At 41.6% G+C, this 26,055-nt stretch overlaps 1 protein-coding gene across 1 annotated transcript in view; it reads right to left on the bottom strand.

The window, feature by feature from the left end:
- rnf19b (ring finger protein 19B) overlaps positions 1–26,055 on the bottom strand; it is a 44,295-nt gene that overhangs the window by 2,876 nt on the left and 15,364 nt on the right. Inside the window, exons 2-9 of the mRNA XM_026155692.1 lie at positions 18,356–19,628; positions 7,894–8,093; positions 4,834–4,978; positions 4,573–4,735; positions 2,008–2,122; positions 1,388–1,528; positions 1,105–1,294; positions 825–959 (exon numbers count right to left, since the gene is read on the bottom strand). Of these exons, the coding sequence (XP_026011477.1) occupies positions 825–959; positions 1,105–1,294; positions 1,388–1,528; positions 2,008–2,122; positions 4,573–4,735; positions 4,834–4,978; positions 7,894–8,093; positions 18,356–19,020 (1,754 nt within the window). The 5' untranslated portion in view covers positions 19,021–19,628. The remainder of the gene's footprint in view (positions 1–824; positions 960–1,104; positions 1,295–1,387; positions 1,529–2,007; positions 2,123–4,572; positions 4,736–4,833; positions 4,979–7,893; positions 8,094–18,355; positions 19,629–26,055) is intronic.

A 26,055-nucleotide genomic window follows, 5' to 3' on the forward strand; every position in this document is an offset into this window, starting at 1 on the left:
TGGTGTGAAAGAAGAAATATCAGATAAGACAACATCTACTGCACAGATTCAGCTCAAATAGGAAGCTAGTGGTAGGGTTCACCTGTAGATTGTAAATAAGATGGAAGTAGCCTCTCAAAAATGAAGCCCCTTTATGGATGTATGGTGAACCTGAAGTTCTTTAAACAGCCAGCAGGGGGCATCTAATCAGTTTCTTAAAAATGTGAGAAATTAGCTGCGCCTATCAGTTGATTTATGAGCTTGGTAAAAAAAAATTTATGAATACATCTCACCTGGTAAATTAAATCAAAATATGATTGAAACAGATGATAAAGTAGGGTATGCACTAGGAAAGAAAAGTGTTGCTCAATAACAATGAGGTTAAAAAAAGTTTTATTCTTTTCTGCCTTAAGATGAAAGACAATTTTGCAAATAACTTGCTGTAATTTTCCATGTTTTAGAGGCAAAATCCATCAGGTTACATCACCAGCTACACAAAAACGCCCGCACATAAATGCAAAGCTCAATTTCACAGAACCTGCATGCATGGGTTGTTAAAGAGAAAGATTAGAAACAAAAGGAACACCGTTGACTCTCTTTAAGAGCAGCTGCAGACCTTTCTGAAGCGATAAGATGTCATGATTCATTTCATGTTAGTGCCTGTTAAAGTAAAGCTCTATATAATCTAGAGAAAGATCGACACAGCTTTAGAAGACGGCAGCATGATATCATGGTGTAAAACTGCCAAGTCCACAGATTAGTTTTAATGCTGTTATCTCAACCACATCAAATCCCACATCTGCTGGAGCAGCAGAAGGAGAGAGAAGAGAAGTTTCCTCTCCTACCTGTCAGGTAGAGTGTAGGAGGAGATGATGGATCCGGCCATTCCTCGGGTGCTGGCACAGTCGCTCCCGGCTCCCAGGCTGCCCGTCTCTCTCTGGGCTGATTCTTTGGCAAGTTCCCCTGCTTGAACCTCCAGCCTGAAGCATTAAAATGCCCACATTAGCATTAAACATCAACCAGCATTTGCTCAGCATAAATATAAAAAATTACATCCATTGGTACCAAAACAAGCCTTGTACTCTTGAACTCTTGAGCTTTAGTTACTTCATCCCTTATCCTCACCTGCTGTACTTGCTTGTGCGAGTCCCCAGAGCGCCACTGGCCAGGGTGTTAAAGTGTGGCGTGTCGCCCAGAGTCCCTGGGGCTACGGAGAGCCCCTCGCTGGGAGAGGTGGTGCTAAGACCACTGACCGCCCCTTCCAGACTGCTCTCACCGAGGCTCGGAGACTTGAGGGCTCGCCAGGCGTCCGCCACTGCGTGATTGTACAGGAAACATTAGCTTTAGTTTAAAGACGCCAGCAGCTACATCCACTTTGCTGAAAATGTTACCAGCTCAGCGTACCCACCTGTGATTGGCCCATCGTCCTCATCAAAGTCGATCCGCACACCACGCCCTTTTCCTCTGCTCACACCACAACCACCTCCTCTGCACAGAGAGATGGGCACGACTCCGTACACGTAGGCCAACATGATGGGCACACCGATGCCTGTGAGAGGGGCAAAGCCAAGCAAACACACGTCTAACACCCGTTTGTCTAATTTTAATATCACTCGACGTATAAAATTTCACAGAAATAAAAAACAAAAAAAATGTGATTTATTGTGTCTTTTTCTTGGCTGTTATTTTGCTTTCACATATGATGAGGCACAAAGAATCAACTGTATAAACTGCAGCAAGACACAGATTATGCTGGTTTCTTCAAAACAGCTCTTGCTTGTTGTGGTTTTGTTGCTTGAATTATGACTTATGCAAGAATAAAGAAAGAAAAAGAGAAGGTGAAATAACACCTTTCATTATCCAGAAACATGCAGTACTTTTCATTTCGCATCAAAGCTCTTTCCTTGTTTGAGGCTATCACCAGTGATGTGTCTAGACAAACTGTCCTCTTTCCTTTTTTTTTTTCTTGGCCATCATCTTCAAACGATCGTGACACATAATATCTGACGGCCCCGTCGGGTTTCTTACCCACGCTGACGGCTGCGATGACAGGAGCGGTGATGATTGACAGGGCCACGCCCCCCGTGATGGCCAGATTCCTTCGGTGACGAGACGTCTTCTTCAGCTCGTAGTGGGCGTGGATCTGTGGGAGAGGAGAGGGACGCACGCTGTTTAACACAAACGCTTCATGACAAAGGAGGAGGTGGTGGTTAATGGATATCTGGCGTTTTGGTGAATCGAAATGACAAGAACGTAAACACAGAAATTATCGAATTCACTGTGATTATTTAATTAAATTTCAATTCAATTCAATTTTTTTCTTATATAGCACCAAATCACAACATAAGTCGCCTCAAGGCACTTCATATTTACAGGTTTTATGATCAACTATAATAACAGTGAATATGTTTTGGGATGTGTGCTGCTCATTTATCACTGTTTCTGTTGTTTCCTACTTATTTTCTTTATGTTTCAATAGATTTGTAATTGATTTTTAGCTCATAGAAGAGCTTTATTGTCTATGTTGCCATTGCTTGACTGGGATACAAAACAAGCAGCTCTTATTTCAAAATTATGTTGAAAAAAGCCGATCTTTGCCTTTCACTTGATATCTTTAGTTCCTCCTAACTCACACAGGAACTCGGCTACGAGTCAAATTTCCCGAGAATCCCCCAGATTTATGTTTCTACATCTACGTGCTTTTTCAGTGTCGGTGGTGTAACCGAGGACATGGCTCTTTTGTATTTTAGGCAAATTCAAAGTATATGAAATATCAGACGTGTAATTCTTGTGTTGCTGCCATGCTCTTCTTGTGGGACAAACACTTCAATCTGCAGCTGCTTGCTAACACAAACACAGAAAAACAACTATGAGCCCATTTCGCTAGGCCTCATTGAGTGACATTAAAGCAAGTTTTCCCTGCAGGGATTTGCCCCAAATTACCACAGAGGTAATATATTACTCTGAAACTTCAAAGTTTCCTTCTCAAGAACTGAATCTGTGTCGCGACTTGTCGTAGAGGAACAAAGACTTCCTGGAAGGTTATTAACTACCTGAGATGGCACGCCTGGAGAAATTTCAACACGAGGGAAAGAAACAGAGTGGGTGAGCCGCTGCGTAGCTCTCAAACAGGCTTTCATAAGTTTGCAGTTTCATTGTTATCCACAAGAGAGCGCTGTAGTATGTTAATGCACCACAAATCTCCTGACAAACGCCCACTGTCAGTTTACTTCACTCTAAATGAGGGGCTGTTGTCTCTTACTAAATACAATTTTTTCCTCTGACAATAGAAAAGTATAGCCATCTGTGAAAAAACATGACACAGCTGTGATTTACAGGAACAAAAGGAGACTTTAGAGGCTTTAAAAAAGCTGTTTTCTTTTTTTTTTATATATAGAATGAATGAGCTTTTTACTTAGAATAGAAAGAAAAAACAAAAGAAACAGAGTTTTTCTACATAAGAGGGAAAGCTTTGAACTAAATAGGAAGCAGAAGGAAATGAAATTCACAGTGTTTCTGTTTTACATCGTATGACGCTTTCACACAGCAGCCTAAGTTTAACTACATCTATCAGACGGGGGCAGGACTGAGGTCTGTGTGGAGGTCAGTGTGAATGGAAAGTATCTGGTGATTCTGATGGGATCTGAAAGTGCTTTTCGTCATTTCTAGAAAACTTCTGACGCCGCGCTGAAACTTAGAAAAGATTTTGGTTCTGCAACGCTGTACATTCCAGATCGTCACTGAAGCAGGATTGTGAAAGAGTGACTGCAGAAGTGCTGCTAACTGTTTAAGTGTGTCGCCACATCTGTGTGGTTTGTGCTTCTGGTTTCTTTAGCTGTGCGGATGGTTGATAAACGTCAAGTGGCGAGACCTTACAGATTAAAAAAAAAAAAAAAAGGTGCCGCTTGGCGTGAAAGACACTTAAAAATCCACGTTGTAGACAAAGTGCAGCTTTAGATTATAAACAGTTTCACAACATGTTGAAGTTTCCATTTAGAGAGCTTCTATTTCCTTTTATCGACTCGTCTATGAAATACTTCAAAACTGAGTGAGACATAAACAGGAAATTAATTTTATTTTGTAACTTTTAAAAAAGTATCTAAAATTAGAATACACGTTAAATACTCTGTAATTATTTTCTCAGATAACTAATTAACCATGTGTCTGAACAGTGAAAAATGCCAGCCACACGTGCCTGAACCCTCCTGGGCTGTGTAAGGTTAGCACTTAGTCCTGGCTGATCCTAGCCTCTCCCTGTCTGAGGAGTTCAAGTTGCGTCTGTCTGGCTGCCAACGTGCAAAACAAACAGACTTAGAAACTCATCTGTCCCAGCTGTCATCAGCCCTTGAAATGACTCACTATGTTCTTCATGTTGCCTTTTTATTCTGGATTCTGGGACATTTAATGTTTATTTAAAATCATTGATACTTGAAAATCAGGTTCTGTAAGACAGCCACTGCTGATATAAATATATATATTAATTCAGCTTAAATGCACTGTGTAAAAACCTTCTTCACAGTGAAGCTGAACGAGCACAAAAAAGTAAAAATCTAAAGAAAAGTGACCTCATTCATATTTCTGCAGGTTTCTCACCTTACGGCCGACGTAAACTGGGATGCCGATGACCATGGCGGGAACAGCGATGCCTGCGATGAGAGTGATGCCAACCGGAGCGCCGATCAGAGTTCCCAACTGCCACAAAATCTTCTTCTTCCTGCTCCACGGCTTCTTGCCCCAGAAGGTGCAGCCAGATGGACTGATGGAGGGAAAGAGGGAAGAGAATGCACAGAGTTAGGTATCTACATTTGAAGGATCAGACGCAGGTGTGTAAAGTCGAACAGGACGTGTGAGTACCTGAGGTAGTGCAGATCGGAGATCTCCTTCATGCAGAGCCAGCAGAACTCGCAGCCGCAGACGGCACAGGTCATGTGATTGCAGCTCCCGTCGTTCATCTTGATGATGTAGGCGCCACAGCGGGGGCATGGCTTGATGTCATCAGCTGGAGACAAAGAGATGAAATATGAGCTTAAGAGGTGCAGGGACGTTTTGTTTAGTGTGAGAATGTGTTTTTATTCAGTCTATTGCGAGAGGAAATTTTTTTATTAGAAGATGAGCTTCTAAGCATTTCAGCCTTTTCTAACGCTTCAACCATCAGTTAACCTTTAAGGGAAGAAACTGTGGCACCACAGGTGTGGATGCAAGTGTTAGCAGTTCTCTGTCTCTTTGTGTAAGCCCCGTCCATATCCCACTAAACTGCTAAGAAATAAGTTGGATGGACACCCATCCTGCGTATCAAAGCGTCCTCCAGTCGCCAGTCTTTTGAAGCTATTACAGGCATAGAAGGATTAAAACAATAAAACACAATATATGTTTCGCCAATAATGATGTGAAACTCTTGATCTTTGTTTTTACTTATTATTGTCTCTGAAGGAAATGACACTACACCCACGGTGTGGGTAGTGTCTGTATTAAAACAAAAATTCCAGTAAATCGTTTTAACACAATGTCAGGTGCAGTTTTTAACAGGAAGTGGAGCTGGTGTGTTGTTGTGGAAAACACCCTGGGAGGAAAACAGCAAACGGGACAAACTGAACGTAACACGCAAATGTGAGGTGGAAAACACAGACCTGTGTCATCTCCAAGCAAATAAGTCTCACTGGGATTACTGACCATCATCAAAGAAAGCCAGAGCAGTAGGACAGAAGCACCCACACAATAGCAGGAAATCACAAACGGTACTCGAGCTTGGCTTTAATATTCTGGCTTCATTTCATCATAAGGCCAAACTAGGAAGCCTGTGTGGGTGTCTGCTTCATTTCTGCCTGTCCAAACTAATACATAACCCTGGAGTTTCCAAACCAGTCTAAACAAGTCTCACTTTTCCACATTAGTTTCTCACATCTTTCAACTTTCTTTTTCTTGATGAAAAAGAAAAATCGAATTAGAACTTAAATAACAGAAAAACTCCAAAAGTGCTCTCTTTGGGTCTTTTCCTGAGGGTAATAAGCTCAAACCTCATTAGAGTAATGGATCATTAGGCTCGCTGCAGCACTTTGTCCTCTAATGCATTTTGAGTCAATTCGCTGTGAGTTTGAATTCTGGTTGCAGGGAACGCTCTCTGCTCTTTAAAGGGCATTTTGGCATTTTAACTTGAAGTGACTCTGGCAGATGTGGTTGATATGTGCGTGTAGGAGTAGTTGTTATTGCTGCGCTCTGTATTCTGCTGACATCACTCTGCTGCTCACTCCTTCTGGTATCTCGCTTTCGTCCTCTCTTTCTTCCCCTCCTCTCTCTTCATCTTATCTCTATATATTTCCCTCCTTATCATATCTTCTTTTTCTCCTCCTCTCTGTGTTTGTCTGAATCCCGTTGACTAAGCAGCAGGTATCAGCAGACAGACAGACAGGCTGACACAGAGGGAGAAGCCTGGAGTTTTTTTTATGAGTCAGTTTCGGGTGCTTGGATTGTTGTCCGTCCTTCTGAAGCGTTGGCACAGAGAGGCGAAACTGGAAGTGGCGAATTAAAGAGAGAGAGATGAGGGCAGCTGGAGAGATTTCCCTAATAAATGTTTAATCAAAACAGGATTAAAGGCGCGCATGCAAGTAAGAATGTTTGCACACGAAGGCTGTTGTTTGTCTGTAGAGATTTTCATGATTGTATCTATTATCACTACAACAAGTATGTTAGGGGACAAAATATACAGTTTTCTTGCTAAGAGCTGGATGAGAGGAGGGAGAACCAGTTAAATATGAACCAGCAGCAGCAACGGGAGTTAGCTTAGCACCGAAACTTCAAATTGACCAATTAGCATGTTCGTTGGAATATTTCTTTATTCCATGTAAAACAGAACAGCAGAAGTGAGTCTAAAAATAGAAAACTGGGAAATGAGCTAGCATTCAGCATTTCTAGTTCCCTTTTAGGACCAAATACGCAAGTAACATCCATTCTTTCAATGCTTTAACAAGCTAAATGTGGCTGAAAAAGCTGCTCTGAACATTCGGTTCAGCAGAGGAGTTACGCTGCACCTGTGGCATAGGTACACATTTCAAACATACGTCCTAAGGGCTTCGAAAAGCTCGCCAAAGGCTACAGATCGTCCCACTGGACGGTTTTAGGAAATGTGACAACTGGAAAAGAAATGGAGAACACTATTGCTACAATATTTAGTTATTTAAATATAAAAAAGAGACATGTTCTGTTTTTATTCACAGTAATTATGAATTAAATGAACTGCCGGTATATTTTAACTTGGGATTTCTTTGCTACAGCTATTTTGTTTTATCATGTAGAAAAACTGAGACTTTTCCTTGAATTAATGAATAATTGCGTAGTTAAACCTCTAGGGAAACAGGTGTGTCTTTTTATATAATGTTAGTATTAGGCAACACTGTAGTTTCACTGGGCTACAATATAAAAAAACCTAAAGATAAAAAACTTACTTCAACTTACAGCTGAACCGTTTCTGAGTCTTAAAAGAGAAATTATTCCAAAACTTTGATCTAATAAAGTTTAGACTGAGAAATGTTTTGGTGTTGTTTCAAATGCAGGCTGACAGGATGCACAGCACCGCAGTCTTGAAACTATCAAGTGAAGAAACTGTGATATAAATAGTGCCTCATGCTTGATTGAACGCTGAACACTTCCTCCAGCGGTGGGAACACTGAGAGCCTGGTACGACTGACGCGAGACGAGTTTGACTCAGCGCTTTGACAGACTGAGAAGAGATGTGACAGAGACAGACAGAGACAGAAAGTTCTCAGAGGTGTGAAAGTATTTTCAGGATGGAAACGCTGGTGAGAAGATTTTATCTGCCTGCACAAAGCGCGCAGACATCTGCACGGCGAGGGTTAGTCCCTCTTTGACTCTGTGTTGTGTCTGTGATTGACACTGGTTTGTGAGGCTTCAGGTACTCACCGGGTCCTTGCTCCTGCGTGTAGCTGGGCGAGTGGTTGCTGTGGGTGTGCAGAGATTGCGCCCTCTGCTGGCGGGCCGAGTCGCAGGTCTGGTTGGGGTGCCAGGCCTGTTTGCAGTGGTAGCAAAACTCCGCGCCGCAGCCTTCTCTGCGACAAACCAGCCGGGGACAGCTGGCACAGCCCGAGGCGATGACGGCGAACCTGAGAGGAACAGACGGAGGAGGGACGTTCAAACAAATGAGTCAAATGACAAAGTCAGAAAAGTTTTGAGGCCCTAATTGGAAAATAATAACGCTCAAGGCGGTGTTAAGAAGCTCAAACTGATTAAATGGGTTGCTGGTGCTGTTGATCCCACTGAGAATTAATGTCCCAAAATGCTGGGCCATATGTTTGAGTCTGAGCAATTCCCACACATACCATCCACACCTATAACTGAACAGCCATGCATAACCTGCAGAGCACAAAATCTGCAAAAACACAACATTAATACTGCAAGCCACACTTATCCCTTCGCACACCCATCCACACTTTAAGCTCTTTATCTGTCGCTCGCAACAACACATTGAGGTTTATTTGGGGTACAGGATGTTACTCAATGACGCTTCAACTTTTGCAGACTGCTCACAACATCTCTTCGTGCTATCTGTGAACATAGAAAACTTGGTGCTAAACTTTGCTAAAAAAAGAATTACAGTGTGTTTTACAGTCAGCAGTAACAAGTGCTAAATGTGGCCATTGTAACACGTCACATGCGGTTTGTGCTCTTTCTGTCTCTTTCTGATGTGACAAACAAAAACGGGGACTCTGACTGAGAGACACTGCACACATAAGAGTCTGTTTGACACTAATTTAAACCATTAGGCTTTAATAAAGAATACTCCTGATTAGCAACTGAGGTCATAAACGGGTAGAAAGGGGATAAAAAAAACCTTAAAGAATCACACTTTTTGCAACACAAGTAGTCGCCCCCTGCTGGCCATTGAAAGCAGTGCAGATTTAACTGTCACAGAATCGCCATCAGGCTTTTCAATACAGTCCGAGGTCTTGATGCGCGAGCCATTGGTGCATTTTATTTTTGCAAAGATGATTTTATGTCTTATTGATCTAATTTAAATCTAATCTCTTAACAAAAAGAGCTTAACTTTTGCCTTTATTCTGAAATATTTAAATTGAAGTTGGCAGAAAAATCAAGCTGCAATTTCGCAGCGGCGACTAATGGACACATTACGTAGCCTAAAAGCCCTCTGTAGACTGAGAGGAGAGAGAAGATTTGATCAATAGAGCAATCACTTACTAACATCACTGAGAGAGAAGGGAAAAAAGATGGGATGAGGTCAATCGATACGGATTTCACAAAGTACGATAGTGAGAATAGAGACAGAGAGCAGCAGAGTGCTAACTGGGAATATACAGCTGTATTGGAGTAATGACACAAATGTGTTTCGCAGTAAGGCGGTCAGATTGGGAAACCAGCCGTTGCTTTGCGCTAATCAAGATCGGAACTTGAGGTAGAAATAAACCTCCTAACTTCTACAGCACAGTGCAGAAAACTTAAACCACTCTTCATTTCTTTATATCTTGCTAAGAAAAATGGGAAAGATGGTACAGAGATGAATCAAAATGTGAATACATGAATGGAAATACAGTATATGAGGCAAATTTTTCAGCCCAGCTCTTGTGCAGTTTGGCACACCTCAGCCTTTTCTCTCTGTTCCTTCCCTTTCCTTAAGAATGGCTTCCTAACAGCTAACCTCCCCGAACATCATATTAACTGAATAGTGAGATATATCACTCAGATGCTGTGTCGTTTTTTAGACCTGCTACTTCTTCTTTTTTACACCACTTGTCTAGTTTCCTCAAATTTCTTAAGGACACACTGCACACCCTGCTGAGATATGCCTACTTTTCAGCCAACAGCACCTCATTGGTCCAAAAATACTATTTTATGCCTGTCAGACTGTTTTTTTTGGCATTTTATATAGATTCAACTAAGGAAATTAGAACATATTTTTCTTTTTGTTGAGTTTTGGGCCTTTTTTGTATTTGAATGATTCATCGATTAGTTTTAAGGAAGCTTAAGAATCATAAAACATTCCTCTAAAAACAGTCAAGTACAAGGATTGGACTGAAAATGAGTGAAAAAGTAGCCAATGTACAAAGAAATACTTTGATAAACTTTCAGAAAACCTGGAGAATTGTTATTCAAGACCACTTCAACACTTTATTCTAACTTAACCTTTCCCTTTTTATGTAATGACGGTTAAGCAGCACACGTTTAAGGAAATAATGTTAAATATAGCCAAAGCACGGCACGTTGGAGATGATGAGGACGGAAATGAAAGAAGAGTGAGATACTGAGATAGGAGCGAGCGTCAGTCACAGGAGAAATCACAAAGGATGGCTGTCATAAAAGACTGTCAAACAGAGAAGAGAAACATGTTGGGGGAGTGCAAACAAAAGCAAGCAGGGATTTTAAAATAATTCCCTCCCTGAGAAAAACAAAGGTTCTGCCACTTTTCCGCATGGTAGCTGTGCTTTTACGTCCCTCTATCAAGAAGAGGAAGAACGTGGAAGAAGCGATAATGCGACAAACTTGTAATTGTTTTGGCATGCCTCCAACACGCCAACTTCAGCGTGTCCCTCGTTACCACCTCTGCAAGCGGTGTGACAGGCCTGCTCTCAGGACTGAATAAATTAGCAGATATCTGAGCCGACAACAGCTCGCTTCCCCGGACAAGATCAGACAAGAAGTGGCATTTCTGCAGAACCGCAGAGACACTTCAGCCTGCATCTGTTGAGACGTCGGCAACGCTTCCATCTCCAAAACATTTATCCACAAAGATTATTCAGAGTTCATCTATAACAATAGTGCAATATCTTAAAAACTACCCACATTGATTTCATGCTGGTCCCTTAACTGGCTTAATGTTTAAACAAGTGCATAAACTTTGGATCTAAATGATGCAAATAAAAACACAGACATGCTGATTTTGCATTTCTTTCAGTAGCATCAGGACTCTGGTTCGAGGTCTCCTAAACAGCAGCAGAACAGCAGAGAATCACATGAGTAATAAACAAGCTCGATTTGTTTACATTTTTTATAACTCAGTCTAGTTGCTGCATGAAAAACCCCCATTTGTCCTCCACTGGGAACCTTCCTACCACTTCTATAATTTTCCTGTGTATTTTCAGTGGTCATACACAGAGACGTGTTTCCAGGAAGACAAACAGTCCAGAAACAAAGACCTGCTTTCACCTAAGTGCTACTGCTAGCAAGTATTTACAAGGACAAAATATTCCAGTTTGGAAATTTTTTTTTTTTCAGGCAACGTGATGAAACTGGGAAACGATTCCTGTAGAACCAACAGGTGGATGGTGGGGCGGTGGTGGAGTTTAAACAGCAGGCAGCAATGCAGGCAGGGGGAAGGATCGCCAAATTGGAGGGGTGTGATGTAATGTTATGTACTTGAATTGCATTGCAGCGATTTTCTAGTCTCATTCAAAAGGCTTTAACCGTACACTCGCACAGCTCTTGAAATACGTCATCTAGCTCACACCCACAGACTGTTTGAAATCAACATGCAAGTGTTCGGACTGTGGGAGGAAGTACCAGGAGGAAACCCACGTAGGCTCAGCAAGAATGTGCAAACTCCACAAGGAAAGGCCTGGAGGTTTGAGCTAGGAATTGTCTTCCTGTAATGCAACAGTGCTAACCGCTGTGCCGGCCCAGAGGTGTGTTTTGATATTTGATGTGAGGAGAGTGAGTGTGTTCAAAGCTATGCCGCTTGAGTTGACTGCTTGAACTAGCTTTAGACTTGCTCACATTAGTGAAGGAAGTAAGGTTGCTCGCTTATTTGCAGGGGTCACCACAGCAGATGGACGCATGTTTACATTTGGCACTTCCAGACAGCACGCTCCTATTTATCCAGGCTTGCATCCGGCACCAGGAGTATACTCTCCTCCCAGGGAACTTTCACGTGTAAGGGAAGTGTATTAACCTGCACACCACAGACCCATTGCAACAGGCTAAAATTGCAGTGGCAAGTTACTTTGTTGCCTATCAGTACATGAAAGGCACATGTACAGAGGTTACATGAACTCTGGATGATAAACTACATTTTGGCACTAGATTACAAAAGAAAGGCGTTGTGCGGATTTTTTTTAGTAGCTTGAGGCTTGTGATTTTTCATAAAATGAGAAATATTAACCTTATGATGGCGCTACAGTAGAAGGCAGAGCATCACCAAAGCTTTTGAACACAGCGAGCGTGTGTGCACGGCCTATAAAGCGTTTCTTTTTACAAGTAATTTGTCCTCGGGTAAACATCTCGTGCTTTAACTGCTAAATACAGCACAAGTCTAAACCTGTCCTTGACTCAAACAAGCCTACAAAACTGCTCTTTTTCTGGCTAACTCTGGACAGGCTGTGGCACAAAGTGCAATTTCATTTATGGGACAGATGCCACGCCAGCGCCGTCTTTTTATTGGTGTATTCTGATGCAGCGCAGTCAGCGAATCAGGACTCATGTTTCCAGGGTGGAAAATGGTTGGGTGGGGTTGGGGGGAAACCACAGACAGAATGGGACAAAAATAAGTAAAACAAAAAGGAGACGTGAGATAGGTTAAAGGGGGCATGTAAGATCACGAGCTGAGATGTAAATCTGTAATAACACATGACGGAAACAGAGGAAGAGAGGGAGGAGAAGCGGGGGAGTCATAGGAGTGCTAACATGCTGAAAGGAAACGTGCTCAGACACTCCTATCAGTGTTCGGCTTCAATGGGAACCACCTGGGAGTGAAACCCTTAACCACACACGCAGACACATGCACAGCAGGAACCGGGATAAACCGACACCAGCATGAAGTCATGGCTCATCAGTCTGACTCACACAGATACACGAAAAACACGAGTGTTCGTTACATCTCAGTCCGAGACGAAGGCACAGAAATTCAGTCCGGCGACTATGTATTGATCGGTTTAATTAAGTCCCAACTCCTGTTACCCTTGGCAACGCTCCTTTTATGCCGCATCGATAGTCACCATGGCAACTGACAGCCAGGGACAGTCTTTGTTCTCACTGGATGCTGAGGTCTGACAATCAGACGGGTCGGGACCTCATTGGCCAGATAAGAAGAGCGGGTCAGAGGTATCCCACTGTGATATGACGGTTATTTAAAAATAAAAAAGATTCACTCAAAACCACAGACTGTGTGTAACAGACGGGTGTAGCCACCATGACATCACCCACTGATTTTAAAGCTTCAACATCAGCATTATAGTCACCCCCATCTTGGAGTTTATTAACCGGACCTGACACTGGAGGATGGATCCGCCTAAGAAAGGAAAGCGTACCCGGCTTTGTAAATGGGACCATCATTTTTTAAATTAACATCGCACCATGCTTATAAGGGCTTCAGACCATAAACCTATCAGGAAAGTGTTTACACAGGTCACAGATCGAGTGAGAAGTAGGGTTATTTTTCAAGAGACTTCAGCACAGCATGCTTTCTTGTTCTTATTGTGCAGGTTTAAGTCACTTCCTCGTTGCAACCACTTTTCACACGGTCTGTGGATGGCACCCACACAAAACTCCTACATTTCCCAAATAAGCCTTTAAGTCACTAATGATGACTAAAAGCATACCTAGAATTCAAGCTAAAATGTTAAAACTGTGACAAAACAATTTCCCTGTGAGGATTATTAAAGTTCCCCTGATACCTGATGCTTATCTGTGTTATGATATTTTGAGGTTTTTAGCTTTTCCATCACCTCAGGACAACAGCGTCTTTCAAGATTCATATGAGATTGTGTGATAGGCTTAAAAACACAGTAATCATCTGGTGTTTTTCTCTGTAACTCCCGGCTTCATCGCGAAGCTCATCACACAAACAGACTGAAAGCAGTAAAGACTGGTCTGCCCACATTAGGGCAGCAGAGCAAGCTGCACACGCGACACTCGCACATCTTATAAACAGTCATCTATTTATATGCCATTCCTCCTGAGGTAAACATCTGGCTCCTTCGCTGCTAAATATACCACTGTTTCCCCGCGCTAACGAGAAAAGTTTGTCTCAAACATCTGCCTCCCGCAGCCAAAAGCGTCACTGATGAGAGCTGCGAGACAGAAGATATTAAAAGATGTTAAATCAGTGCTCCATTAAAGCTGCCGAAACACTTCAGAGGAGAGGAGAAATTCAGGGTAGGCTTATAATTTCTCTACTGATACTCCTTCCTGTTACACGCTGTCATCTGATGCACTTTCATTTGCAAGTATTGATCAGTGCAGTTAGTTTTACTACCTTAATAGTTCAGAAAGACAAAACGGAAAAATCCCCTCTAGCTCAAGAGAAGAGCGAAAGTGAAAGCTCTTTTTTTTTTTCCTTTGTTGGTCTTCTAACCACAATGGTGACATTTACCAGCATTTTACTCACCTGCAGGGGGGTGAGGGAGGTTGTGAAAGTGTTAGCTGCAAACAACTGTCCCTTTTGACGAGGGTAACGGTGCATAATTTACACAATCCACACTGATTATTTGTTCACTTGTCACTTAGACCGTTAACTCCGATCAAATGTCCAATAGAGAAAAAGATAAGATAGAAAAACCAGGTCACATTTACATAACTTTCCCTGAAGACGTAAACTCTCTCTCACACACACGGTGCCCATTCTCAGTTATAAACACTCGATTAACAGCTACGTTCAAGAACTTCACACTTTTTTTTTTGACCGTTTTCGGTTGACGCCTCGTCTCCAGTGAGCAACAGTCTGAAACTGCCTTTATCTCTCAGGTGTGTGTTTGCATGTGTGTGTGTGTGTGGGTGTGCGCTGCTTTCTCCCCTCTCTCCAGCCCTGCTTGTTTGTGGTGAATAACAATTTGATCTCGTCTGATGTAAAGAAGAGGCTGAGTCACTGCTGCCGTCAGACAGCGGACTGTCCCTGTAAATATGTAGGTCAGCAGCAGTCGACCTCTCCTTTAGTGATACTGGTAATACACACACACACACACTTTGGTTTTGGTTTATTTTTACCAGCAAACTGGACTAAATTACGTCTGTCCCAACCTCCGTTAGCTCCTGCTGTTCTTTTTTCCACCAGGGCAGGCCAAAGTGTTCTGTCACAGCTGTCTGCATCCAGAGATACTAACAGGTCTATGCAGGTCTTCTACAGGAGACATCAGCCTCTCCTTTACTTTCAGAGACACAGTTTGAACAGGTTAAGCTAACAGGAGAGGCATGTTTCAAACAGACCCAGAGGGAGCCAGGAGACTCATTAAAGAGCTCTGCTTAAAAAGACATTTGCAATATCGATCAAAAAATGCCCGTTGAGGTTCATTTACATCCCCATAGAGAGTAAAACCATCCCACTCATGGATTCAGGCTCAGAGTTGAGCAAACAAGGTGCTTTGAAAACCTGAAGTGGTGAAGATGTGACAGCAGAGCTGTGACACGATATAATTATAAAGCAATTAATTCCCCACAAAGCAGCGGTGTTTCATTTGACTGATAAAACTTTCCTTGAATATTTATTATAACCAGAGGGTGATTCATACACGTTTTCTGCTTTCTTAGCTTTTATAAAGTTCCCCAAGTTTGAGTTAAAATGTGTTATTCTGCATTTATGGTCCTCACAGGTTTTTATCTCATATTCTAATAACTTCCTGTCTGGGCAAAAGTAAAATCATGCTGAGCTGAAAGGCACAATGTGTGGCTGCCAGCAATCATGGATCTGCTTCCTGCACCAGCACAGATGAGCTATAGATTTACTAAAGTAAATAACATCAGTGTGTAATGGTCATGAGGTCATTCCTGACTGTAAAAGTAAAGCAAACAGAGCGTAATGAGAAGAGAAAGGGTGAAAATGAGTTCATTATCCTTAAGATTAATTTTAAAGATAAATGTTATCCCAGCTTTGTAATACATACAATTACATTACATATAAATGTAAGAAACAGCCAGTGAACTGACTGATTTCATGATGAACGCACAATATATATATATTTATAATAGTCTACAAGTGCTTGATAATATAATCCACCACATACTGCTCTAAAAGCTGCAAAGTCTGGATGAAAGTGCATGCAACTGCTTAAAATCTACTTTTAAAAAATTGGAAAAAGAAGTTTACATATGCCATTAATCCTTGATTATTTTACCTCTTTGAAACAATGCTATACTTGAACTTTATGCACGTAAACACACAGATTATGTGCATTTGCAAACTAAAAAAGGACATTAAAAAAGTATTAATCGTAGCACGAGATGCCTCATCGTTACAAATGTAATATTTCTGCCTTCAAAAGAATAAACTCGTTTTATATAAATGACTCATGACTCCCATGCACGGCTGTACTTTCACAGCCCACAGACTTTCTAAAGCTACTGAAATGAATACAAGAGTGAAAATACTGCATTTTGTTTTTAGATTGTGCCAAATCTTCATTTATTGGGACAAAAATCAGTAACTAATAAACAAAAACCAAAGAGAAACAAATGCACATAAAGGCCCATATAATCAGAGATTTATATAGCTTTGGCTTCCCTCTGTAACAATACCTGTGTTACTATACAAAACCAAAGCAGAAGAATATCACTGAAAATCTGCGTTCTGTCTTCCCACATACACAGACACGCACTCACGCACACAAACACAAACACAATGAATCACTCCTGCTTTCTATGATGAAACAAACGCCTCTCATTTGTTCCAGAAACCTAACCAGAGCAACGACGCTACCTCTAAACCCATCTGACGCTCCCCTCCTCTGACCACAGGGCCACCTCTCAGGCCTCTGACCCACTTACAGCTTCTCCTCTACTTTGAAATTTGAGCCCTCGCTCTGCGTCTTTCCTTCTCCCTCAAACTGGTCGGCTCAAAGCAGTTCCTGTTTAGTTTAACCCAGACAGAAAACTGACGTGAAATCTGAAGTAACACCCTTTATCTGAAATTGCAGAAGAAAGAGTGAGCAAATAACGTTTAACAGTAACCGACTGGGCAATCTCGCACGTCAGCTGTTGGCCGGTAATTATAGCGGAAATCCTTTCGTTGGAGATGCTAACGTACTAATATTTATGTATGCTTATCTGATGACTTCTTCATTCAAAACCAGACGTTAACTTGAAACTCCCTAAGTTTCGTTATGCTTCCAGCTTTGGAGAAACTGATCTTCAATTTATTCTCTTTCAGATATAAAATGACTTCTGGCATTACTCAAGCACCTTCACCAGTAAACTGAAGTGCCTCTGGCTTCACTACATTTTCACTTTGAGTCTCACTCACAGCCTCGTAGTCTAGTTTCTCTTTCTCACTCTGACTTTGTTTGTTTTTTATAAATTACGCAATGTGAATTCCCCCAAAGGCCGCACAGACTTTACCACAAACGGACCAGGGCTCTAAAGCTTGATTTGTATAATCGCCTTAATCCCCCAATCAGATAACTTGATAATATTACATAAACAGGAAGACGGAAACAAAGCTGAAACTGAAGCCGGAATTTCACCTTACTGTAACTGCTCAGTCTAACCATTAGAAGAGTCATTCATTCATTCAGTGCTATAAATGTTGGTTTTCCAACCCATTTTTCTTTCCACTGGTATCAGAGATATACGCATGGTATCCTTTGCCATCTGTGCTGCCACACTCCGGGTTATCACAGTAGTGCTTTACATCTCATACTCCCATTTCCTAACATTAAAAACACTATTATGTCATTAAGAAATCCATTTGAACGCAAAACTCAGCTTCTTCTCATCCTAACCAAGTAGATTTTAGTGCCTAAACATAACAGTACAGCGAGTACAAACGATACTTGTGTGCAAAGTGGAAAAAAGTCCCAAACTAGATGCAAATTGTGGTCTCCGGGTTGACAAAGTTGGGTGTTATGTCATTGCCACTCCTCCGGTTTTACAATGTGGACTTTATTCTGTCAAAAGGGACCGTTATATGTGGGCTGCAGACAGTGACAGCAAAAAACAAGTCATGCATATCTGTAGGACAGTAGTATTTGACTGCCTGGCAGGAGAACGTGGTGCATTTTACTATAAAGGATGGCACAGTGACCCACAATGACATATAGCTGAAAAAATACCATGACTGAGCGATTAGTTGAGGGACAGAGCATTAATGGTAACCACTTACTAATAAGTGAAAACTGTGGTTGTTAATTTGTTGGTTTTTGATTCCCAGTTTAAAGATCCCTGCTTCTTTATGACTGTACAAATATTTTGGGTTTTTGCTTATTCAAGAGAGAAAATAGGCCACTTAACTATGTCACCAATTTTCTGATATTTTTTCCATCTACGACAAGAACATAGAGCTCATGAAGTGAAAGAGGCAGGAAACTGGTGATAATATCACATGAACAGTCAAACAAAAGCACCCAGAAGTGGAACCAAGCAGCAGCATCGGAGCAAAAATGCAGATTTTATCAGTGAGACGGGGCTGAAAACACAATTTGCAGGCTCTTACCCGCAGTCGGGTGCCGGGCACCATCGGCAATCCGGATCAGAAGCGAGGCACCTCCTCAGTAGGAATTCCTCATACTTCTCCATCAGGGCCGCATCATCCAAGATGTCGGCCACCTGCCGCGGGGCCAGCCTCTCGGCACACTCGGGGCAGCTGAGCTGGACTCGGCTCTCTGTGATTTCAATGCGGAGGTACTGGCGCAGGCAGCAGAGGCAGGATCGGTGGCTGCAGCCCAGCAGCTCGGGGAGCTGGTCAGCAGGCTGACGCACCAGGCACAGGGGACACTCCAGGAGATTGGTCTCCCCGGAGGAAGCGCCTCCACCCAGAGACGGCTGGCTGGAGGAGAGTGGCTTTGAGGGGGTGCCGGAGGCTGCATCCTGGGGGGTCGTGGCGGTTGTGGCCGTGGTGGTTGTGGTGGGGTTAGCAGCAGCTGCAGCAGCTGCAGAACTCAAGGCGGAAGGATGCAGCTGTTGTTGCGTGTGGTGATGATGAGATAAAGGGGTGGCCGCTCCTCCTTTGGGGGCCCTGGTTCCCCGAGAGCTCCGTTTACCGTGGAAGAGGCTGTGGAAGGAGATGCGGCCCGGGCGCTTGCCTGGCGCACGGCACTTAGGGTTGGGAACGCCACTAACTGAGGAGTGAGGTGACTCTGAGTCCTTTTCTGATCCCATTTTTCCTCGAAGAGACAGACAGGGTCGGTTATTGTCCCCTTGTACCGAGGGACTCTGAACTACTCAAACACACACTCTATCAGACACACAAGGGTGGATTTGTCCACTTGTGAAGCCAAACTGGAATGCAAATGCTACTCCGGTTTGAGGCTGAGAAACTTGAGAAACAGTCTCCCTCCTCTTTTTTGTTTGATTGGAAACAAAACCTTATCAGCAAAACAGAGACTGAGATAACAGATAACCACAACAGAATATGAAAAGTGAAAAAAAAAATCCACTTAGATTCCCACAGTACTTTTCAAACTTGGCAGTCAAAGCACTCGCGAAGAGAAAAAAGCCTCCAGCCTTTCATCTTTTAGGCAGATGTTAAGGTCCGACTTTAGTGTGACTCTCAAAAGATTAATGTCAGTTTCAATCAATTGCTCTCCAACAAAAACAGACAGGGCAAAAAAAAAGATAAGAGAAGAATCCAGGGAGCCTGACTCAGTCCAAATGTTGAAATAATTCCTCCGTTTTCATCCGATTCTCTTGAGCTGTATTCAGAGCGTCTCCTCCGTTCACCCTCCTCTGCTTCTTGTTGAGCACCGGCTTCTCTGAACGCTCTTTTTCTGTCAGGAAGAAGAGAGCAGGAAGTTAGTACAAAGAGCATGCTCAGTATGACACACACCTCTCTTCCCCTCGCCCCCCCCGTCTCTGTGACTCTGCTTTGCTCTTCCTGGGTTTCGATCTGATCATTAACTCCTTAGATAATCTGAACCGAGTATCTATCTGTGCTAATTACATTTAAACCCACAAACACACACACGCACATTAATGAAATCAAATGTTTTTCTGTATGTGTTAAGTAACCATAATTGAGAGGTTAAACAGGACACATCTGGATGAGTTAAGCCACCAATTAAATCCATGACATCATCATCCAGCCCGGCCAATGGTGTGTCCTTGTGAAACCAGTCTCTCTATCGCTCTCCATCACGCTGAGCATCGCAAGCTCTTCCTCCACTTCACACTGCGCTGCTAGTGCCGTTGCCATGGCAATGCTCACTATGAGCGAGGCAAACAGCGACCCACTCTGTGGCTCTGGCACTTATGTACGCACACACAGAAACACACACGCAGCTGAGCATGAACTGCTAAATGGATTCACATCGAGACACATGTGATTGCGCGCGGGCACACACACTCAAAAGATGTTTTTTAGCTGTAATGCAGGTACAAATACACGTTGAAACACGTATGCATTCAGACTACACACAGGCACACATAAACAAGTAAATTTTTCCTATTGTCTAAAGACATATACAAACACACACACACTCATACTTAAACATCAGATATGAAAAAGCATGGACTCACATGTTCAGTCTTGTAAAACAACAACACACACACACACACTATAAATGAAAAATGATAATAACGCATGCACACAAACACGCAGAGTAGTAATGTAACTGCAGTATATACCAACACACAGGTAAACAGTTTTACACCCAATAAAATCCAACACAAAGATTGGCAAACTGGAGGGTTGAGAAATGAAAGCAGAATGGAAGTGATTACACGTGAAGTTCCTCTAGTGGCCACTTGAGGCATCTAAAAACGAATTAATTCCCCGTGACTCCCGTGATCGATGCGGAAACAAACATGTTTACGGCCTTTTTGGGCTCTAAGACTAGATTCTTCCTTCATAATAACGGTGAATTTCTTTTAAACACAGCCAATTAAAATGTGTTCAGGCTTAAAATTAGTGGCACGGCTGCCTTGACCGACAGACAGAGAATCCCTCCTCTTCTGGATTGATTCAGGTCGCAGGAGTTTGTAATGGTAGCTATACCTCTCGTTTACACTGAGCTTGGAAAAATTGGATTTAAATACTTTTCTGTCTATAAACAGAACGAGTGACAAAAACTCTCTGATTTCTCTGGAACTTTTTTAAAATAGATCTTTTTATTAGCATTTTGTTCATGTAGAAAAAAGAAAACATATTGCAAGTAACAGGTCTAGTGTCCTTGGATCAACAGACAATACGTTTTTTTGCAATACTAAAGTCCGTTGACATCGATAACAATCTAGTAACTAGCAAAACAGCTTCTGACGATGTCTGCTGAGCCTGAATTATGCTATAGCCCCTCCCCCTCCATTCCCAACAGGAAAAAGAAAACCGGTACATTTTAAAGGGCTGTATTTATCTATCTGCAACGACCATCGCATTTCTCATCATGTATGATGTGCTGTTTTGTTATGTAGTTCTCTGACTTAGATTTTTTATTTCTTTTTTTGCACATAGGTGAAAAAAAACCCTCTGATTTGCACTCATATAGTTTATAAAATCAGCTTGCTAAACAACCTCGCTAGCATTAGGTGGTAACTTAGCACTTCACTGTCTTAAATATTATCACTTCCAGCTCTTCTGGCACTGAGCAAAATGTTAATACTGAGGTTTCCAAAAAAAACGTGAGCTGTCATGATGGGTATTTCCATCTTTTGCGTACAGTCTATGGAAAACACAGATATGCAAACTCATAAAACTCCCCACAAGCCTATTAAAGAAACACAACATGTATACAATGTCACACTCAAACCCGTAAATGAACATACACTAGCTCACAATCTAATCACCTATATGTCTGAATAACTGCCGCAACCTTAAACGTGATAATTATGTTCAAGGCGCACACACACACAAGTGAGCATACACCACCATCTGAATACACCCATTGTAATTATGTTCTCACTACAATTGCAGGCTGTGTGAGCTTGGATGTGTTATCACGTTGCAGATTTATTTGTGTGTTTCTACGCGTTTCTCTGTAACTACTAAAAGCTCCTGGAAGCTCTCCATGAGCTCCATGGAGCTGGGCATGGTTGGAAATGTCATGTGGCATTAGAGATAATGGAACAGACAATAAAGTGAATTAAAAAGACTCAGGAAGCACGGTCACACTTCCTCCTCAGCAGTGCAGACATTTATTGGTTTTCTCTCTGTTATCAGCAAATGGCTGACCGGCATCTCTGATTGCCTTAGCGTTAACAAATGTGATTATGAACACCAGTTTATAAGCTTTTAACACACACATAGACCCATGCACACACGCTTACATGCACTATATGTTGACCCAGTAAACATCACACCGTTCAGGATATTGAAACCTGTGGTTCTCTGTGGGAAGAGTGTGACGCAGGAGTCACGTGAGCAGCAGATAAGCTGATCAATCACAGCTCAGCAGACTGGCTGAGGGACGTGTCTGTGGAGCTGCTCCTCCGGGCTAAGCTGAAAGGTCTGATCCCAGAGTTTCCAGGTCATAAGCAAAACACAACTGATTATACGGGCCTGTATTGTATCTGCATTTTAAATGCAAAAAGCTTTTTAAAAAAAAAAAAAATCATTTAAATATGTTTTGTTAAAGATATAAACAATTCTAAAGTTTAGTGGTTACATTTTATAGTCAAAACAGATCAAATGTTAATGATTATTATTAGACGTGGCGTGGACTTTCTGATACTGGCACGCATGACCGACACAGACTGAAGGTGAACCTCAGCAGTTTTGCAAACCTCTTACATATTTTTTCTTGTAAAGAAACTTATATAGTCAAACAGTCTGACCAACAGCTCGGAGCATCAACCAATCAGCTTCCTAGCTCTCTTATTCTGGCTCAGGACACTTTAGGAAAAGAGATCCTGAATCTCTGTTTCCAAGTTAAGTAAAGGTAAAAAAATCTGACTCCAAGAGTAAACTGTTAACAGAGAGTTGGAGGTCACATGTATGCCAGGCTTTTACAAAAATGTCCACATACATGTAATGAAAGTGATGAAATAACTGATAATTATGGTGTAAATGCTTAAGTGTTACAAGAGTTGAAAACCTTTTAAATATTCAATGTTTCTACAAATTTGCAGTGCACATTCATTCAGTCACAGAGTGGATACAGTGGTGCTAAAACACTGTTTTATTTATTTAGATGACTTCCTCATAATCTGTTACTGCAGCTGTTATACTGGTTTTATATTTAGGGAAATAAAACAGTACTATAAGATAGGTTAAGGTCAATGAGTGTCCTTGTTCAAATCCAGTACTAAAATATGTAAAAAATACAGGTGTGCATTAACCAGTGGACTGTGGAGGCTTTAACGGTAAATAACTGAGAAAGTCAAATGTAAACTGTCATGGTGGGAGTTTTTTGAATAACAAACAAGGAATAAAACAATAAAATGAGAAACTAGCTATGAAGTTATCAAACCGGTAAATGTCTGCAGAGCTTTATAGTTCAAAGCATGAACTATAAAGAAAAAAAAACTTACATGGTAATGGAAAAGGAAAGAAAAGGTCGGTTTCAAAGTGCATATGAGGGATTCATTTGATTTCCTTCAGTATGTTTGGACATTGGAGCTATTTTAAGCCTTCTCTGCAGCAAGTGCATTCATTATCAACGAAACCATAACCTTCACAGTAACTTTCAGTTCCACAGCCAATCTGATGATTCACTGTGATTCTCTCAAACACTGAAGAAAAACACTCCTCAGACATTTTTCCAAGAAATGAAAAATAAAGTCTGGCCAGCTTTATTGTAGACAAAGTAAACCTCCATGTCCAGATGACGAAACAGGTGCGGAAACCAATTTTTGGTTTAATCTGATATGATCTGAACTGGCCTCGCCTGTCAGCACCAATCACTCTGAGAGCAGTCACTATAAAAGCCTAAATGTCACGCACTGTTGTTTTATCAAAGGAAGAAACAATGCAACAAGAAGCACACACGTTCGGCCAGAAGAATTACCTCAAAAACCAAATTCTAACAAACTGCAAGCTGCAGGAAGAGGAGGAAAATACTTCTGAGCTGTAGTCAGAAACCAAAACCAAAGGAGGATATCTACTATCAAAGTACATCATTAAACTTTTATGTGCATTTTTAACACATACCTACACGCAGTGTGCTAACAAAAATAAATATCTGCTGAAAGCGAGCATGGCGGTTCATCACTCGCCATCTTCTCTGGGTCAAACTGGGTCTTTGTGGAGATGTGTATAAAAAGCCAGCAGTTTCTAAATATACACCCCCAGCAGCTCTGCGTGTAAGAGCCCTCTCCTCTGCGGCAGCCTGAGCTTCACACGCTGTTTTTTTTCCTCTAAATGTGTGTTTTCATCCTCCAATGCAGGGTTCCCATTTGGCCCAGTGATCAGGGCTGCTGGAACTGGAATCAAACTGGTTAAAGTTTTATCATGCGCCTGCTCAGTGATGCTGTCATCATTATCAGATGTTTTTGATGAGAACGCACAGACACCCACTATCTGGTTTTCCTTTCTTTTCTTTTCTTTTTTTAGGAGATTCTCCAGAACTGATAAAGATTGTTTCACCTCTCAAAGGAGGAAACAACAAAGATTTCTTCATCTTGTGTCAAATCTCTTTATCTATTTGCTTCTTTGCGGAATTATCAATAACTGAAGACTGGTCTCCAAGATTTTTAAAATGGGCAATCAGAAAATTCCTACCTAAACAAACCACTTCAAAATTTGCTTGTAAGTTATAAAGATTTCAAACACACCTCCTGCCTCTATAAACAGACTTTAGGGGAGCGCCCTGCCTTCAAACAACACGATAACCGCAATAAAATGCAACATTCAAACAGCGAGAAAACGAAAACGATTCTGTTGAGAGGTACGAAGAAAGAACAATGTGTCACAAACTTGTTTGTTTGTAAAGTAACGCCTAGATTATCCTCTAATGCAGACGTGGACACGGATGGCTGGAGACACCGCAACGCAGCGCTCGTTCCTGTTATACTCTTAAAGATTGCTGCCTGGGGTGCGTGTGCACTTGTTGCATTTTTTATGCAAAGTCTCTGCTTACGAGCCTGCATGGTTTTCGTGCCCTCCCCCCCAGCAGGCAGGCACAACTTATACTATAAAATCTATAATTATAACATTTTCTATTTATAATATTCTATTAGGCGACACAGTTACATATTAGGGATTGAGGAATGTGCATTTATTCTCATTTAAATTTCACACAATTTTGGCTTCCACAGATTATTAAAACAGGATAATTGAGATAAAGCGATCACTTGTTGTTCTCCTAAATCACTTCCCAATAATGCGTTATTACTTCATTTTTTTGGCACAGACGGTAGAGTCGGGTGTTTTCCAGTCGGCAGGTTGGCGTTATGATTGGTCTTGTCGATAAGTCTTTGGGAAAGTTAGTAAACCCCAATCTGCCCCCAATGCATCCATCAGAGTGACTGAGTGTTTGTGAACGTTCAATAGCGTTTAAAGGAACAGAAAGTGTATTTGTGTGTGTTTGCAGTGCTTTGAGGCACCATGTATTTGGTTATTTACAGTTACACTTAACAAAACAGTGCTCCTTTTCTTCTAATTGTGTTAAACAATTACAGAATTAGAAAATAATGATTATAATCGTGCCTGTTATTTTGCTATAATTGAGCAAAAAGGCTACTTACTAATACACATTAATTTAACCATTACGTGAAAATCAATACGCAGCTCCTTTGAATGACGACACAAACAGATGATGAGTCAGTGTGGAAAAAACATCTCCGCAAACAAAAAAATGAATGAGGAACTGATCTGAAAAACGGCCATGGCATTAACAGAAATGAGTCCGGAGATGTTGTGAGAACGCACTGTTTTAATGGATGCACGCGTTTCACTAATTATTTATCAAACTCGGTATCTGGAGTCACGACAACTCTGCATTTCTAATTTGTCATGCATTTTTTAACCTCTTTAGCAAATGAAGTATTTGAATAAAACAAAATAAAAACAATAAAATGCAGTTTTTACTAGTGGGAATTTTATCAGTGTTACATTTTTAGATGATGTGAGCATCTACAGATCTGGTTGGTTTGGTCCTTGGAAGCTTTGTTAGAATGATGATGGGGTAAAGGGGACGTGCTGCGATGTTATGGTTAACTCAAAGGTAAGGGGTGTTGGAATAATTGAATGTCCTCACAGAGATAGCCAAGCAAACGTTTGTGTGTGTGTGTGTGTGCAGCGTTCGTGTCGTGCTTTGGCAGATG

Source organism: Astatotilapia calliptera, chromosome 22 (genome assembly GCF_900246225.1).
Source record: "Astatotilapia calliptera chromosome 22, fAstCal1.2, whole genome shotgun sequence".
NCBI lineage: Eukaryota > Metazoa > Chordata > Actinopteri > Cichliformes > Cichlidae > Astatotilapia > Astatotilapia calliptera.